This window comes from Muscardinus avellanarius (genome assembly GCF_963383645.1).
Source record: "Muscardinus avellanarius genome assembly, chromosome: 16".
NCBI lineage: Eukaryota > Metazoa > Chordata > Mammalia > Rodentia > Gliridae > Muscardinus > Muscardinus avellanarius.
The window spans coordinates 57,421,171-57,438,408 of record NC_137802.1 but is presented as its reverse complement, the minus strand read 5'-3'; the positions used below and the strand labels follow the sequence as shown (position 1 = coordinate 57,438,408).

General features: G+C 55.3%; 1 protein-coding gene across 1 annotated transcript in view; it reads left to right on the top strand.

Moving 5' to 3' along the window:
* Positions 1–11,353, top strand: part of MARCHF10 (membrane associated ring-CH-type finger 10) — a gene marked incomplete at both ends in the record, with an annotated part of 38,196 nt that extends 26,843 nt beyond the window's left edge. The window contains 6 exons of the mRNA XM_080714098.1: positions 3,370–3,483; positions 8,936–9,046; positions 9,253–9,295; positions 10,399–10,914; positions 10,993–11,186; positions 11,300–11,353. Coding sequence (XP_080570224.1) covers positions 3,370–3,483; positions 8,936–9,046; positions 9,253–9,295; positions 10,399–10,914; positions 10,993–11,186; positions 11,300–11,353 — 1,032 coding nt within the window. The remainder of the gene's footprint in view (positions 1–3,369; positions 3,484–8,935; positions 9,047–9,252; positions 9,296–10,398; positions 10,915–10,992; positions 11,187–11,299) is intronic.
* Between the last annotated feature and the right edge of the window lie 5,885 nt (positions 11,354–17,238).

The window sequence follows — 17,238 nt, the reverse complement described above, 5'->3', positions numbered from 1 at the left end:
GACCCGGGAGCCTCGCTGGAACATATCTGAAGACTTGATAAAACCTTCAGCCAGGCTGTCTGTCGGCTTCGTCAGCTGCGTTACCTGGGTACTGAGAATTGCCATCGGTAGTAAGTCTCTTGGCCTAAGTGATTATTAACAAAAATGATGGGTGGAAGGAAACAGAAAAAAAGGACAAAGGGCTGGAGGCTGGACCATGCCGTCCTGCGCTCTTGACCAGGGCTCCGCGCCTTCTCCTTTCCTCGTGCCCCCCACTCCCAGTCCCTTGGGTCTGTTGACAGAGGGGACGCCCTGTGGGAGTGTGATGAGACTGGGCCCAGGCGGGAGCGGGTCAGGAGTAGCTCTAATAAATAATGCTCCCAAATCCAGCTCATTTGGCACCTGCACAACAAATGTCGCAGGGCTCTCAGTTACAGGTCCCTCCCACTGTGGCTGGGAGTGGGAAGGGTGACTCTGGGCTGCCCACCAACGCCCCCTCTGATTGGCCGGCCATGAGGAGGCGAGTCGCGAGGTTTATGACGCCGCATGACAGGTCCCCTCCCACAGAACCCAGAAGAGACGCAATCTGCTGCTAGAAGTGACTTTTCAAATTATCTGCAGAAAACATTAGTGGATTTTTTTCCCATCTGCATGCCTCCGGGCCTTATTGAGTCATAAAAAGTAAATGATTTCCCTGAACGCTTTGACAAACCTGAGAGGACCCAGCCACTTTCCAGCTGATTGATTTGCCATTATGCCTCCCAGGGTCTCTACGCAGAGGCTCCCTGGCAGCGCGGGGAGAGTGGGCTTGCCTCGTGGGAGGAAGCCCGGCCAGGGAGGCCGGCCAGGGCCAGGCTCCGTGGGGTGGCCGAGGCCTTCGAGGAGGCGGCTGTGGAGATGCTCCTGCAAGGGACGCGCAGGCCCCTCTTCCAGGGAAGGCGGAAGGAGGTTTATGAAACAGAAGAAGTGCAAACAAGCAGTTTGCTCTTGCCTGCTCTGTGCCAAGGTCAACAGAAAACACAACCAACAGCTGAAAACGGGCGACTGCTAAGGATGGCAGCCTTGCCCTCACAGCTGGGTGGCCCGTGGCGAGGTGGCCTTGGGCAGTGACCTTGAGGCCAGGTGCCACCCGGATCCGGAGCTGGCCTGACTGAGGGGAAGGCCACCTGCTCGCTCACCTCCTCGCCCTCCCGGCAGCTGGTCCTGCAAGAAGCGGAAGAAGCGCGCCCTGCGTTAGCCTCCGGAGCTGCCCTGGTGCCACAGCGACGCGCCCCGCCCGCCCGCCTGTGCCCGCTGCAGGAAGAAGATGAGACACCAAGTGGTCTGGTGTCAAGTCTGTGCCTCCCTATCCTGGCACACAGTCACTGTTCTGACCTTTCCCAAGGGGAAAGGAAAGGGCGGCGCCTCTGAGGGGCACTGGGATCCCCAGGACTGGGCAGCTTCTTGAGCACCGCAGGGCCCTCGCAGAGCCCACCCCGGGGTGTTGGCACGAAGACAGGAGGGGCCTTGAAGGCCTCCCTTTCCTCCTTCCCTTGCAGAGGGGGTTGTTCATGATGCCGCTGATTTATTGAGGCTCCAGGAAGAGTCCACGGAGTGAGGCCTCACAGCACAGCCAAGGAGCTAAGACCAGAGGTGCATGGCCGCCCGGCCACACCCTCCCTGTGTAGAACCTGTGCCGAGCACCACAGAGAAAATGAAATGAAATGCCACCCACCCACCACGAGAACGCAGAAATGGGCTAGGGGTGCCGCTCGGTGTGGTTCAGTGTTTGCCTAACAGACACCAGGCCTGGGTTCAGTCCCCAGCATGGAAGGAAGGAAAGAACATTAACCCGTGTGAGCTGTGGTATCCAGAATAAAGAGGAATAAAGAGGAATGCTTAGGAGTCAGGGGGTAAGGAGCAATTGGGGGCCCTGAGGTTCACCAGAAGACTTCCCCTGCCAATGACATTCCTAACAGCTGTGAGGGAGACCTGGGCGTGGCCAGGAAGGGCAGGGCAGCGGCAGGCACAACAGGGGAACAGACTAAAGGAAGCTCAGCAGAGGCCCTGAGGTGCCCTGCGCCATCTGAGACCCTGCAGGGACACTCTTCAGGGGCCAAATGACACTAGACCAACCGGCTGAAAAGGGCCTCAGGTGAGACTGTCAACAAGCCTGGTTATTCCACATGGGTGGTGTATGCCTATAATTACAGTGCTTGGGAGGTTGAGAAAGCAAGATTGTAGGTTCGAGGCCACCCTCAGACCCTCAGCAACTTAGACCCTGTTTCAAAATGAAAAATCAAAAAAGGTTTGGGGTTTATCTCAGAGGTAGAATGGCCCCTGGGTTCAATCACCAGCACCATAATAATAATAATAATAACAACAACAACAACAACAACCCTGGCTGTAGGGCTGGGAGTGAAGCCCACTGGCAGAGCACTCACCTAGCATGTTTGAGGCCCTGGGTTCAATCCCCAGTACAATAATAATAATAATAATAATAATAATAACAACAACAACTCTGGCTCTAGGGCTGGGAGTAAAGCCCAGTGGCAGAGCACTCGCCTAGCATGTTTGAGGCCCTGGGTTCAATCCCCAGCATTGCAAACAAGAAAAAATAAAAATAACCCAATTGTAAAGGGAGAAATGTACCCAACTGAGGTGTGCAGCCCTTTCTCTGGGCGAAGAAGAATCTTGTAAAAGTACCCGGGTGGCACCCATGTCCCTGACCATCCCACGGTGGCCTCTGTCTTTCTAAGACACATCTGGTCCTTGTCCTGTCCTCATTAGCATGATGTCCAACCTGTCTGATGAGATCCCCACCTTGCATATCCCCCCTCATGCCAAAATATTTTTAAAAATCTGAAAAAACACCCACCCCATTTCCTCCTGCCCGCTGCGTGTTCTGCTCCCCCACCTCTTTTGGCCGGACCAGACACCCCTCCTAGCCCCCGGCTGAAGTCCCTCTCGTCCTTTAAGGACCATCAGTGGCCGCCTCCTCTTAAAAACCCTCCCCCTATGTCATGCTCCACCAATCTCTTTTCCTCTCTGCATTTCCATCACGGCACCAGACACATCTGCTTCCTGTGTCAGGAGCGAGGGTCTCCCCATCGGGGGATGGGGTCTCAGCAGGGAGCCCAGACTTTCTGCTCTGTGCTGCCTATGACACCCAGCACCAAGCCTTGCACAGGTGCCTGCGGAACAGGTGGAAGGGGCCACACGGCAAGGGATGGCTGCCCGGCCTCCGCCCGGCCCCGCCAGCCCCTGCCCTGCTCCCCGAGGTCTGGCCTTGCCCGGAGCCTGCCCCTTGTCACGCGTCTTGCAGCCTCTTAGTCTTGGTGCCCTCTGCCCCGTGACTGAGATCAGGAACATTTTGTAGACGAACTGACAAGCTTTCTTTTCCATATTTAGGCACAAAATGAGCTGATGAATTCAGGCTTGTACCTGGTATTGCTGCTTCACCTCTATGAGCAACGGTTTGCGGAACTCATGAGACTCAACTACGGCCGGGCCTCCAGGGAGAGGGTAAGCCTGGCCCCGACCCAGCGCCGTCCGCCACGGCCCGAAAAGCCCTGCGGTGTTGTTGATGAGATGTGCATCTGCTGAGGTCCTCACGGTCACTTGGTAGGATGTGGGGCTCTCGTTGTTAGGACTAAGATTTAGCAGCTGTGAAGTGTGCATACGGGGACCCTCTGGCTGAAAAGTGATAATCACATAATTGCTTCGTATTAAACACCAGTAGTAATTAAATGGTCATTGATGGTCACATAAGCTGAGTGAGTCTCTAGGGACATTTGCCCCCAAAATAGAGGCCTGCCAGGATGCTGGGGCTGGGGGTACCACTCCCCAAACGGAGGATCCATGAAAAAGTGGGACCTTTCCTACAGGAGAGCTGACCATCAATCAAACCATAAGATGGGTCCTCGCTTCCTGTTTGGTTTGGCTCTCAGGGTACCTTTTGCATGTGTGTGTGTGTGTGTGTGTGTGTGTGTGTGTGTGTGTGTAGGCAAGTGCCCATGCCTGTACACTATGTGTGTGCCTGCTGAAGGAGAAAGGCTGTCAAGCAATAAAGGTGCTGGTGGTGGCTCTGTTAGAAAAGTAACCATGTATCTACAAGGAAGAGTTATCTGTGGCTGCCCTTCCTTTAACAAGCGGCCCGGCCAGTGGCGCACACCTGTAATCCCAGCACTTAGGAGGCTGAGACATGAGTGTTGCAGGTTCAAGGCCAGCCTTCGCAACCTAGCAAGATCCCCAGCAATATTAGTGAGACCCTATTTCAAAATAAAAAATAGAAGCCGGGCGTGGTGGCGCACGCTTGTAATCCCCGCGCTTGGGAGGCAGAGACAGGAGGATCGTGCAGGTTCGAAGCCAGCCTCGCTGGCTTAAGAGACCCTGTTTCCAAACAAAAATATAAAATAGGTCTGGGAGTGTAGCCTGGAGGTAGAAGGGCTTCCAGGAACCCCAGTACCACCAAATTAAAAAATATATATAAACAAAAAGGCTGGGGATGTAGCTCCAAAGAGAATGCGCCTGGATTTGATCCCCAGCGCCCAAACGACAACAGACAAACAAGAAGCCCGGGGCCTCTCAGAGGCCGCATGTACGCAGGGACAGGCGCCCTCGGCATCAGCACCGGCCGCTGGCTGACCCCTCCAGAGCCCCGGTGCGCTTGGTCATTGCCAGCCAGCACCTTGAGCCCCAAGGCTTCCCTCTTCATCAATGGCTGGCTGTGGTCAGGCCAGGAGAGAGCGGGGCCAGCACAGGGCACCCTCTTCCTCACGCCAGGGGTTGGTATGCTGTTAGGGTTTGGGGGCCCAGGACACGCTGGAAGCCAAGACGGACCTGCCATCGCCCCCTGTGCCTCTCTTTTCCGTCCTCCATTTCTTTTTCTCCTTTGCTTCCTCTCTGCCTCTCCTCCCCCTCTTCTTCCCTTCTCAAGTGGACAGGAGGTGTCTGCCAGCACCAGTCACTGCCTGGGGGTTGTGACCCACTAATTCTGGGTGTTCTTACACTGCTCTGGCCCTGCTGGGCTGCTCTTGAAGCCACCTCTATTAAAAAGACTGGATTCAAACCATTAGTCATAAGAAGTTTAGATTCGTTCCTACTTCTTTCTGGCTGAAATTCCCTCCTCAGACCCTGAGCTCTCGATTAAAAGGGCAGGCTGGGTCTCTGCCAACAGAGCTCCTCAGGAATCTCACCCTCCCGTTGACCTGAGCCTGTCCTTCCTTACTTAACTCTTCATGGTTTTAACGGTGACATAAATTCCTCAGAGACATACATTTTTTAAAAGGAAAGTACAGGAAGCAGGAAATGATCCTTTCACATTTCTGTAACCTTGTTTTCATGATTCCACATTTTTTTAATGAACTTTTGATTACACACTAAACTTCAAAGCATCCAGAGTTGATGTCGGTCACGGAGGGCCCCAGCATCAGCGTGCCGAGGTGGCCAACATCAGCCCCCAGGACTACAAAGCGATGAGAAGATGAACGTTCAGCCCCGAGGGTGGAAACCAAGGCCCTGGAGCCCTGGCTCTCAGGAACCCTCTGGTGAAGCTGTTTTGGAGAAGGTGTAAGTTATACTTGGAGCAAGATAGGAACCTGGCTGGAAAGCAGAAAGAGGCAGGCTGAGCTCTTCTTCCCACCAGCTCACATCTGAGAAACCCTGAAATCGATCCCACCCCCTTTACCATCAACAGTAACTAGAACGAATTAGCTAAGAGGCAGCCAAAAGCTGGTGTGGGGATGCGCACCTGTAACCCCAGTACTTGGCGGGCTGAGACAGGAGGACCTCAGGTTCAAGAGTAGCCTCAGCAACTTAGTGAGAACTTGTTTCAAAATTTAAAAATAAAGCCGGGCGTGGTGGCGCACGCTTGTAATCCCCGCGCTTGGGAGGCGGAGACAGGAGGATCACACAGGTTCGAAGCCAGCCTCTCTGGTTTAAGAGACCCTGTTTCCAAATAAAAATATAAAATAGCCGGGCGTGGTGGCGCACACTTGTAATCCCCGCGCTTGGGAGGCGGAGACAGGAGGATCGGGCAGGTTCGAAGCCAGCTGCGCGCGCTGGCTTAAGAGACCCTGTTTCCAAATAAAAAAGTATAAAAAATAGGTCTGGGAGTGTAGCCCGGAGGTAGAAGGGCTTCCAGGAACCCCAGTACCACCAAAAAAAAAAAAATATATATATATATATATAATAGGTCTGGGAGTGTAGCCCAGAGATAGGTTTCCAGGAACCCCAGGACCACCAAAACAAATTTTTTTAAAAAAATTTTAAATAAATACATAAATAAAAAGGTCTGGGAATATAGCTAAGAGCTAGAATGACCCTGAGTTCAATCCCCAGTACCAAAAAAGAAAATTCATACTCTTCTGGACTTGTGTCCTGGTATTTCTCTATAGAAGATACTCAGAATCTGCAAGTAAAATTTAGCAAAACAGAAGCACTAAGTTGGGAGAGAAACCTTCCTTCCGGCTGGCTCCTTTCCCTACAGAACTGGAGGAGCCATTCACATTGGGCTTCTTGGTTGCGTCTCATTAAGAGGCCCAGGGATGAATGTCTGCTAATGGTGGTGATTGTCACTCATTCCTTCACTCCGACATGCGCTCTCTGCACCAGGGGCTAAGACGGGGGTGGGAAACATGGCCACCAGCTATGGCGCCATGATGGCCCTTTCTTTGAAGAGCTTATGATCAAATTAAGAGATGAGACATATTTATAAAGACAGAAAATAACTGGAAAGCGGCACCTGAAGGAGAACCATCAGGTGGGTGGATTCCTATAGGCTGTGAAATCAACAGCATTTTTCCTGGCCAAGTCTTCCCGGGCTTCCAACAGTCCATTGACAGACAGTCTGTCTCCCCAGTGAGGTTGGGAGCTCTTTGAAGGCAAAGCCAGGACTTGTACACCTGTCTCTCCTGGTGCTAGCTGACGGCTAACCAGAGCCCAGACACTATGGATCCCAGGAACATTGGTGGATTAAAAGCAAATATGTGCAGAATAAGGAAGTGGTGTGCTCGAGTGGGAGGTGTTCATCAGCTACTGGGGCATGGAATCTTATATCTTTTGTGTCTCACAGCTCCTCAGTACCTAGATAGTGTCTGCTGTACAATAGGTGTTCAGTAACTTTTTGGGGGAAGGGTCCTGTAGGTTGATCCCAAGGAGGGTTCTACCTCCAAGCTATATCCTTAGCTCTTTTTATTCTTTATTTTGAAACAGGGTCTCCCTAAGTTGCCAAAGCTGGCCTTGAACCTGCGATCCTCCTATCTCAACCTCCCAACTACTGGGATTACAGGTGTAAAGTAGGGCTGGGGATGTAGCTCAGAGGTAGAATGCCCCCAGGTTCAATTCCTAGTACTACAAAAGAAAATAACAAAAGAAAGCAATCACACAGAATTTTAGAGCAAACACACCAAATTCATGGTATGCATCTATTCTGACACTTACTATATGCCCAGTTCTAAATTAGATTGGGGAAATCAGAGGCGATTAGGATACTCCTTGCCTAGAAGGGACTCGGAGCCAAAGAGAGCCCACGCATGTTGTACCCGAGCACACCCAAACTGTGCGTGTGTCCTGAGAAGACGGGACCAGTGAGGAGGGATGCAGAGTCCTTTTCTCTGGGACACGCTCTCCAGCCAGGCTCTTGAGGGTCACGGGCCAGGACTTGGGTGCCTTGCTTTTAACCCTGCATGTCCGGGTGGGGGCCTCGGGCCGTTGGTCCTCACTGCCCTGGGAGCCTGGTGGCAACACCCCTCCGTGACCCCTCTTGTCGGCCGATCCATGGAGATGATGCTTAGGCTGAGTCCTGACTGGGTGGGAGTGGGACGGCACCCACGCAGAGGGAAATGCAAAGACCCGCACGTTTGGAGATGTGTGGGGGCTGCAGGAAGTGAGCCGAGCTGCAGGTGTCGGGGAGCCCAGCAGGAAAGGCTGGGATGTGGCTCGGGCTACAGAAGCCTTTCCAGCCTGGCACTGACAGGCCAGGAGGTTTGGGTGTTTGAGTGAAAACTCAGGGAGCTCCACGCTGGGACCAGGCGACAGGAGTAAAGGCACAGCTTCAGGGGGGCCTGGGTAGGAGCATGGGAGATGGAAGGACAGGCCTGGGTGGACACGGGGGGCCCGGGCTCAAGCGGTACTTCCCAGGGCCCCCTGTCCCGAGCATTCACCTAGCCTGGGTCTCTATCTGATAGTAGTGTCTCCTGGAGAGATCACCCTCCTCTGTCTCCTCCCCCAGGTGTGCTGTTCATGGTGGAAAGGCCAGGCTGTGTGGCAGGGGAGGGGGGCAGTGTGGTGGTTGGGGGCAGGGTGAGTCTAGAAGTAACCCATTCCTGCGTGAGGCTGGATGGACCATGTCTAGGGCCCACACAACTTCAATGGAACCAAAAGGCCCCGAAGGATCAGATCTACCCAAAACACGGATTTGGCCCACAGTGTAGAAAAACTTCCCTGCTCACCAAAATGAAGTTTCCAGGTAGACTGTGAAGGCTGGTTAGCCAGACACCAGTGCCTTGGCCAAGGCAGCCCAGAGAGAACAGAGGCAGAGGTTGACACTGCCCCATGGATCATTTACCAGGTAACCAGGACGCTAGATGAAATTCCATCCTCCTCCACCCCCACCCCCACTCACAGGCACAGAAAGGGACCAGAGCTGTCTGCACACAGGCCAGGCAGTTGCCCAGTAACAGTGCCCAGCACCCCTTGTTTTGTGCCCTGCCTGTCACAAAGCCCCTCTTCTTCCTGGGGGAAGAGCACCAGCCCTTCCTCAGCGGAGCCCACATCTTTGCAGCCTGGCACAATGGGCTCCCACGGAGTACACAGTGTTTCTTATTGAGGCACAAAATGCCATAAAGTCAGAACAAAGAGAGGGCCCAGGGCCTTGATGGGTCTGCTGCTTCCTGCAAGCAGAGAATGCAACCGATTGTTTAAAAGCCAGGGGTAAGGCAAGTGGCCAGTTAGCCGCGCAGCCTGCGCCCCCGCGCCTGCGAAAGCCATTCGGACCATCAGAAAGGGATACTGCTGTTCAGATCAGTTGCTGAAAGGAAGCCAGTCTGTTCACACTGCCAAATTTAGATGCCCCCAAACAGCAAAGGTGATCCGGGCTATCACTGCGGCCCCATCCCTGGGACCGCTGAACCCTGTCCATGCTGAACACCATCCTCTGCCCCTCGGCCAGTACCCTGCCCCTTTAAGGTGATGTAAGGGGTTCTTAGAACATTCTCGAGACTAGGGAATTATGCATCTGTTCACAATTGCATTGGAAAAACAATTCATTTCTCATTGTCTTCTTTCCCACAGTTATCAAGAAATTACCCACAACCCAGACCGGAAGAAAATGAAAGTAGGTTTGGGGGTCAGTCCTGCCATTCTGAGGGTGCTTGCTAAATGACTTTTTCTGTTAGTGTGTTGAACTTAATACTATGGAAGGAAATCATGATCACCACCCAGAGGCAAAAATAACCAGCAAAGCTTGGGAAACTAGCAGCAGCTAACAATCCGGAAGGCAGGTTCAAGGACGCTGGATTTGGAGCAGATAAGAATTTTAATTCATCCTGCAAGCAAGGGAAAGGGTCGACACAGGGGCAGAGGGCATCACTGGGCGCGGGATAAGGTGTTCCGAGTTTTTCTTCCTTGCTGAGGTCCTCCAGCATCCAGCACCTGGGGGAGCTTCGAGGGGTTTTGTCAGTTTCCTTCAGTATCCTATCTGGGATTTTTTCTTTCCAAACCCTAAAAGGGGTCTGTCTGGCCATCAGCAAAAAGTACCCCATTCAGGACAAGCAAATGGCTTGGCTGGATTTTTCTCACTCCTGGGCCCAGTCAAGTGGGTCTGCTGTGAGCAGGGGTGAACAAAGCAAGCAGGTCTCCTCAGAAGGGTTCCTCAAAGATGGCAGGACAGCGGGCTTCAAGCAGGTTCCAGGAAAGGCTCCTCCCTGTTCCTTAGCCCACAGAAACTCCGACTGGAAAAAAGGTGCTTAGTTAATTAATTAATTAAAGCAGGAGGGCTCAAAGGCAGACTCAGAGGAACTTGGCCATCAGCAGGGAGATTAAACCCTGCGTTGAGTTGCGGGGTGTGACAACTGGAGTCCTACAGAGGACCTTGCCCTGAAAGGTTTAGAACAGGGCTTCCCAGGCAGGCGTGACCCTTAGAGGCACCGGGGACTTACCACGGACAGACCCCCGGCCCTCCCAGAAATTCCTCCCTGGGGCGATGGAGGGGACCCTGGCATGCTTCTTTCTTTCACCTGCGGGCTGTTCGGGTTTTGATGTCATCCGTCGTGGGGATACTTCGGGGAGCTGGCCCAAGAGTTGCTGAGCCAGCTCAGCGCTGCCCAGGGTGGGGCAGCTGCGCCCCCAAGAACCGGTTTATTATGCAGGGCACGCGGTCCTGGGAAGCCGCGCTGACCCTTGCAGAGCGGGGGAGGCCATTCCTTTCACTCACAAAAGGAGCCCGTGGGGCCGAGTTCTGGCGTGGCCGCGGGGTGCAGCCGAGCCCGCCGGAGACCCCCTGGTGCTCGCGAGGCCCCGGGGGCGCTCGGGCGGCCACCCCCATACACCGGCTCTCCGCCTGGGCGGTGCAAGGACCTTTGTGCCGCCGCCAGCCGTGGTGCATCACCTCCCGGGAAGACGCCCAGGCCATCGGCTCCCGGGTCCTCGGCCCCGCGGCCGACGGCTCCCGAAAGGGCCCCAGGGAGCGGTGTCCCGCAGCCCGGCGCAGCCCGGCGCAGCCCCGCGCCCCTCCCCGGCGCCCCCTCCGACCCTGCGGCCCCGGGCGCGCCCGCGCGGGTTCGGCTGGGCAGGGGCGCCCCCTAGTGCCCCGCGCCCGCCGCTGCGCCCGCCGCCCTTCCCGCCCCCAGCCCCCGCCCGGCTCGGGCCCTGGGAAGCAGCACCCCGCCTCCCGGCTGGCCCCCACGGGAGGCCGCCTCTCTGGAAGGCGGAGAAGCATCCCCCGTAGCGGCAGAGGTGTGGGGGTGCTTTAAAAAAGCAGGCTTCCTGGAGGCAGGTCGGGCACCCTGCCGCCCTCCCTGCTGCTGGAGGCAGGCGATGCCCTGGTGGTCCGCCTCCGCCACTCATTTCTGGGATCCGCCCCGCCACTCCACCAGCCCCAGGATGAGGGCCGCCAGCTCTCCCCTGGAGATGCAGGTCCAGGAGCTCTCCGCCCGCCGCCCGCACACACCCCAGACGCTGGCGGGCACAGCCCTGCGCCGCAGGGGACCGTCCTGGAGCCCTGGCCGGTCGCAGCCCTTGCCTGGCTTCACGCCAGAGCCATTATCAAGAGAGGCAGAGCAGCCAGAGACAGCCGAGGCCTCGACCCCTCCCCCGCTCCCCGCGCCCCTCCCCCCTGCAGCCTGGCATGATTCACCTGGCTGGCATGGGCTGCCAGCCTGAGTCACTGCTGTGAGCGTCCCCAGCTCGGTCCAGGCAAATGGGAAAGGAAAAAGGCAAAACACCAGAACACCCCAGGTGCCAAAGAGGTGACAGATGCCCTGAGGCTCAGTGGGCCTGTTTCCCGGGCCTCCTCCCCTAGCCTGGGAACCAGAGCCCCGCACAAAGGCCCACAGGTAGCATCAAGGTGAGGGGACCCAGCGAGAGTCCCTGGCCCTCCCATCCCAACAGCTGCTTCCCCGCTGGCACAAATCACTATGCCATAGCCAAGACCAAGGCCTGGGAGGGGAGCAGAACCGCCTGTCAATCTCTGCACAGGAGCTGGGCAGGCAGAGGCGGGAGCGGCCCAGCACCCTTCCCAAAGGCCAGCCCAGGCCCCGCGCACGTGCAGAAGCTGGGTCACGTCCCAAGCAGGAGAGCCCTCCACAGGGGGATGGTCCTGGCATCCCCTTTTGGGGAAAGCACAGAATGGGCAAGGGGATGGGGCAGCTCATGGGACCCAGGCTTCAGCCTGCGCCAGGCAGCGTGGGGATGAGGGCAACGAAGATGCGCTCGCTGGGCAGCTCCCTGTCCAGCGGGAAGCCCTGTCCAGCGGGTGCAGTCACGGAATCCTCCAGCCCCGGCCTGCAGGTGTGTCTGTTCCCCACACAGTTTCCGGCACTGTAGCCCCAGGTGTGACTGGCCACAGGGCCAGGGTGGGCGGGGGAGGGGCAGGGCGCCATTCCCCGCAGACTACCACGGCCACAGTGACCCATCCTGCGGCCTGCTGTGGCCCTGCGGCCTGAGAGATCCTTCTGCTTTCTAGATTCCGAGTTGGGCGACGAAAGCGCGTACCCAGGCCGGGTCGTCTAGCCAGGGAGCTGGCTGTGGAGCTCGGCGGACACCTCTCCACTCAGCAGGCCTTCCGGTGTCCCCACGAGCCTCCCTTCCCCTTCCTCTTCCTCTTCCTCTTCACAGTTGCTATTTGCACCTTATGCTACTCTCTTTTGGGGTCCAGCTTTTCATTCACACGCAACAAGAGGGACCGGCCGAGTCCCAGACGCACAGGGCCAGCAGCCTGGGCTGTCCAGCCCCGAGCACTGGCCGCCGCCACCCCTCAGCCCCAGAGGACCCAGCGCCCCGCAGGCCTGGCAGCGGGGTCCCACGGCTGAGGGCGCCCGCCGCCGCTCAGGCCTCACTCCGCCCCAGTGGAACGCGCCGTGCATTCAGTAAACTGACTTTATTTTCCCACCTTTGTTTCCTGCTTATTTCCCTCCCTGGGGTGCACATCCCAGCTCCCCTCCGCTCCCCTGGCCCCCCAACACCACTGAGGTGATGCATGGGCAGTGCCTTGGCCAGGCTGGGGGTGTGGAGTTACAGCTTAGGACACAAGGTCTAAGTCAGAACTTGGGGTGAAAAAGGTCAGAGAGGGTCAGTGAGAAAAGTGTGTGTGTGTGTGTGTGTGTGTGTGTGTGTGTGTGTGTGTGTGTGAGAAAGAGAGCAAAAAGTAGGTCAAAAAATAATAAAAGACCCAGAGAAGAGACCACAATATGTATGAACGTGTTATGCTAAGTGAAAGCCAGGCGTGGTGGCAAAGGCCTGTAATCCCAGTACTCGGGAGGCTGAAACAGGAGGATCAAATATTTGAGGCCAGCCTTTGGCAACTTGGCATGACCCCGTTTGAAAAGAAAGAAGAAAAGGGCTGTGTCGAATGGCCCTGGGTTCAATTCCTAGCACCACTGATGATAAAAGGTGTGAAATGTTTGATTTTTGTTTTTGCGGTACTGGGGGTGGAACCCAGGGGCTTTCTACCTCAGGGCTATACTCCCAGACCTATTTTTTTATTTTATTAGAAACAGGGTCTCACTGAGTTGCTGAGAGCCTCACTAAGTAGTCGAGGCTGGCTTCAAACTTGCACAATCCTCCTGTCTCAGCCTCCCAAGTGCTGGGATTCCAAGCGAGCGCCACCATGCCCGGCTAATATGCAGTTTCTAGAAAAGGCAAAACTGTGGAGACAGAAGGCGGATGGTGGTCTCCGGGGCCTGGGCACGGAAATGGGCTGGACAGCAGGCGGGCGCGGGGCTGTGGGGTGGCGAAGGCGCGTGAGCCTGGCGTTGGTGATGTATCCACAGCTGGATGGGTTTGCTCGCTAAACCGCACGTTTCCAGTGGGCAAAGTTGGTGTCATACTGTGACATGGGCCTCGATATATTTTTGGAAATATGGAAGAAGAGACAGAAAAGGGGTCAGGGGGAGGAGGAGAGAAAGATGAAATAAAGAGAATGGAGCACTTCCCCTCCGCCTCCACGGTCCTCGGATGCGGGCCCGCTTCCCAGCTCGCCCTGCCCAGGGGCCCAAAGAATAAGATTTTGCTGCAAAGGGGGCCCTGAGAGAAATGAGGGGGTCTGAAGGGTTTTAGGAGGGCTAGATTTGAATTACTTTAAAATCATATCCTCCTCCTCCTGACGTGTTCCAGGGGAAGTGACACAACTTTTGGAAGTAAGTCCAGCCAGGCAGCCAGGCCCCAAGAACAAAGATAAAACCAAGAGACATCTTTGTCAGTTAAGAGCCCAGACAAGCCACTCGAGATGAAAAGATCTCCATGACCTAAATAAAACTCTTGAAGGCTCAAGTCCCTCCACTCACACACCAAGTCCCCCAGCCCCATAAGAAAATTCAGCTTTGAGATGGAGGAGAGCCAGGTATGGTGGCACAGGCCCGTCTGTAATCTCAGTACTTGGGAGGCTGAGGATAGCAGTGAGATTGCAGGTTCGAGGACAGCCTCAGCAAGGAGTCAGCAAGGAGTTAGACTCTCAGCAACATAACAAGGCCCTGTTTCAAAATAAAAATAAATAGGACTGGGAGTGTAGCTTGGAGGTAGAATACCCTTGGGTTCAATCCTCAATATCACCAAAGGAAAAAAATAACAAGAAATAACAATGAGTACAGATTTGTCCAAGAGCCACTACTGAGAACCATGTAAGAAGGGACAATACATGTTTAAAATAAGTTTTATAAGCCGAGTGTGATGGCGCACGCTTGTAATCCCAGCATTTGGGAGGCTAAGACAGGAGGATCACAGTTCGAGGACAGCCTCAGCTACTTAGTGAGGCCCTGTTTCAAAATAAAAAATAGAAAATGGGCTGGGGGTGTAGCTCAAAGGTAGAATGCCCCTGGGTTTCATTCCCAGTACTACAAAAAAAAAAAAAAAAAAGTTTTATAGCTAGACATGGTGGCCCATGCCTCTAAGCCCAGCACTTGGGAGGCTGAGACAGGAGGATCACAAGCTCAAGGCCATCCTTAGCAAATTAGCAAGACCCTGTTTCAAAATAAAAAAATAAAAAGGGATTATAGCTCAGTAGTAGAGCTCCCCTGGGTTCAATCTCCAGTCCCCCCCCCCCCAACACACATACACACTAAAATAAGTTTAGTCAGGCACAGAGAGTCTCAGCTACCTGGAGGCTGAGGCAGGGGGACCCCTTGAGCCCGGGAGTCCAAGCCTGGGCAACAGAGCAAGACTCTGTCTCAAGAAGACAAAGACATACCTTCATATCATGTTTTATAGGGGTCTGAGCTGGAGTCCACTATAACACCCTACAGAACCCCAGTCTGCAATAGATGCAACAGGCTCAATGTTGGAGCCTGTTGAGGGTTTTCAACAGAAAACCACTGCATTTTTTAAAATGGGCCAGGGGCGGGAGAGAATGTGTGCCGTCAGTTTAACGGGGCTGTGGTCCTCAGTCCAGCCGTATGGGGCTTTTCACCCTCTGCTGCCAAAAAGACCAAGTCTCGCTGGTCACAGGCTGAGCCGGGAAGGACCACCCCGGGTCAGAGGGTGGTCATTGCCAGGATCTCCTAGAGGCCGAGGCACCTTGCTGGGCCTTCAGTTATCAGCCTCAGGAGCCTCACACATTGTCACTGTCAGCCAAGCCTGTGCAGGTCTTGAGGACCCCAAAACCCGGAAGATGCCTGTGAGGCACTTGCTGTTAACCCTTTGTTGCTTGGCAGGAACCCTAACCTCAGGAAGTTAAGCAGGAAGGCCAGGTTCACAGGGCACAAGGCACAGTGGGCCTGGGCCTGAATAACCTCCTTGAGCTTCAAAGTCAGGTGCACAAGAGGTCACCAGGGCCAAGGGATGTGGCAAAGGGGAGAAAAAGACCTAAGGTTTGGTGAGGCCCAGGGGTGCTGCGGGGATGGGGCCGGCAGGCAGGCGGGAAGTGCAGATGTAGCCAGTGAGAGCACAGCTGGCTACTGTGCTGGCTGTGATAGGCTCGCAGGGTCCACACAGGCAGCAGGGAGCGTCCTCTTACTACAACTCCTGGGGCAACGTGGGTGATAGCATGAACTCATGACCCATTACAGAACCCCACCCCATCTCGAACTACCCCGCGGTCCTGCCTCAGCCCATCCTCCACTGCCCTAGGGGAGGAGGCCATAGAGAAGCAAGGAAAGCCCTCACTCCCGGCCCTTGGATCTCAAAATAGGCTTCTGGAACTCAGCAGGGATGGCGAGTCCCGGAGCCTGGTTACAGGCGGCACCGCACAGGGAGAGTGGAGGGGAGCTGGCGCGGCACACTCGTCCCTCTGTGACCCCATTTCCTCACCTATCAAGTGGGGACAATAGAGCCTACCTCCACGTGTGCTGTGCGACGTTAAATAGCTGGAGCCCGGCCGCAAGACGTAAATACCATCAACCCTTCGTGTCCTCGGGTCCCCCAGCCACACAGACTCAAACTTCAGACCGGAAGTGCTCAGAAAAAAAAAATCTATACTGAAAAAGTAGGGACTCTTTTTCTTGCTGTTCCCTAAACAATACAGTCTAGCAACTGTTTACATAGCATTGATATTGTACCAGGTATTATAAGTAATCGGGATGATTTAAAGTATACAGAACGTGCATAGGTTACACACAAATACTATGTCATCTTATGTAAAGGACCTGGGCATCCTCAGATGTGGGTGTCTGTAGGGGATCCTGGACAGACTCCCCTCAGATACCAAGGGGTGGCTGTCACTGAGGACTTTGTGATCGTCAACATGGAGGGTAGCATGTCCAGGGCAGACCCTTGAGCCCCGGCAGCCCCAGCATGAGGAGAGATACCACTCACATCCCCCAAGTCTCAGAGAGGGGTTGAGAAGGGCGGCACGTCTCCACAAAAGCCAGCAGGGACAGGGAGTGATAGAGGACCAGATGACTCCCCACTGGGTACCCTGACACCCCACAGGGCTTCAGAACACAAAGGTGCCTGGAAATAAGGGGGCCTTGATGCCAACTGGGATTTCCCAGAACAGACTGCCGATGCCGCCCCACCACCAGCTAATATAAGATGGCGATTTGTAGTCCTGAACATGTGGGCTTGACTCTGGGTGCCAGTGGCCAGGGAACCCCAAGCAGAAAGGCCTTCTCCATCGCTGGCACCCTGGCTGCTTTCTGGACAAGTAAGGGCCAACATCTGCCCCGCAAATGGTGCTGATTCTGTGAGAGTGAAGATTGAAGCCAGCCTTTCCCTAAGATGAAGTCGGGCCTGGCTGGAACATCTGGGCATGGTCATGTCAAGCGGGCCCCCTCGCGGCTCCCTTTGCCTTGGTCTCCTTTACGGCCTGCCTGCCTTGGGATCCTACCTCATGTGCAATTCCTCACCTGTGCTGGGCACGTACCCCAGCCTGGAGCTCCAGGTGGCTTGGCCAGGCTCGGGCAGCTCCATTCCAGGAGAGCCATGTGGTGTGGCTGCCGGCTCCCTGCCCCTGTGGCCTCACAGTGCTGCCCACTGGGCCAGGCCAGCTCTGCCAAGGCCCTGGGAGGCCATCCCTGATGTGACCTGAAGGATCGGGAGGACGCGGCTCTCTGCAGAGCCGCCCCTGCCGGCCTCGTGTTCATTCACAGATTCACTGAGCTGTCACTGGACGTCCAGGTGGCCAGAGCT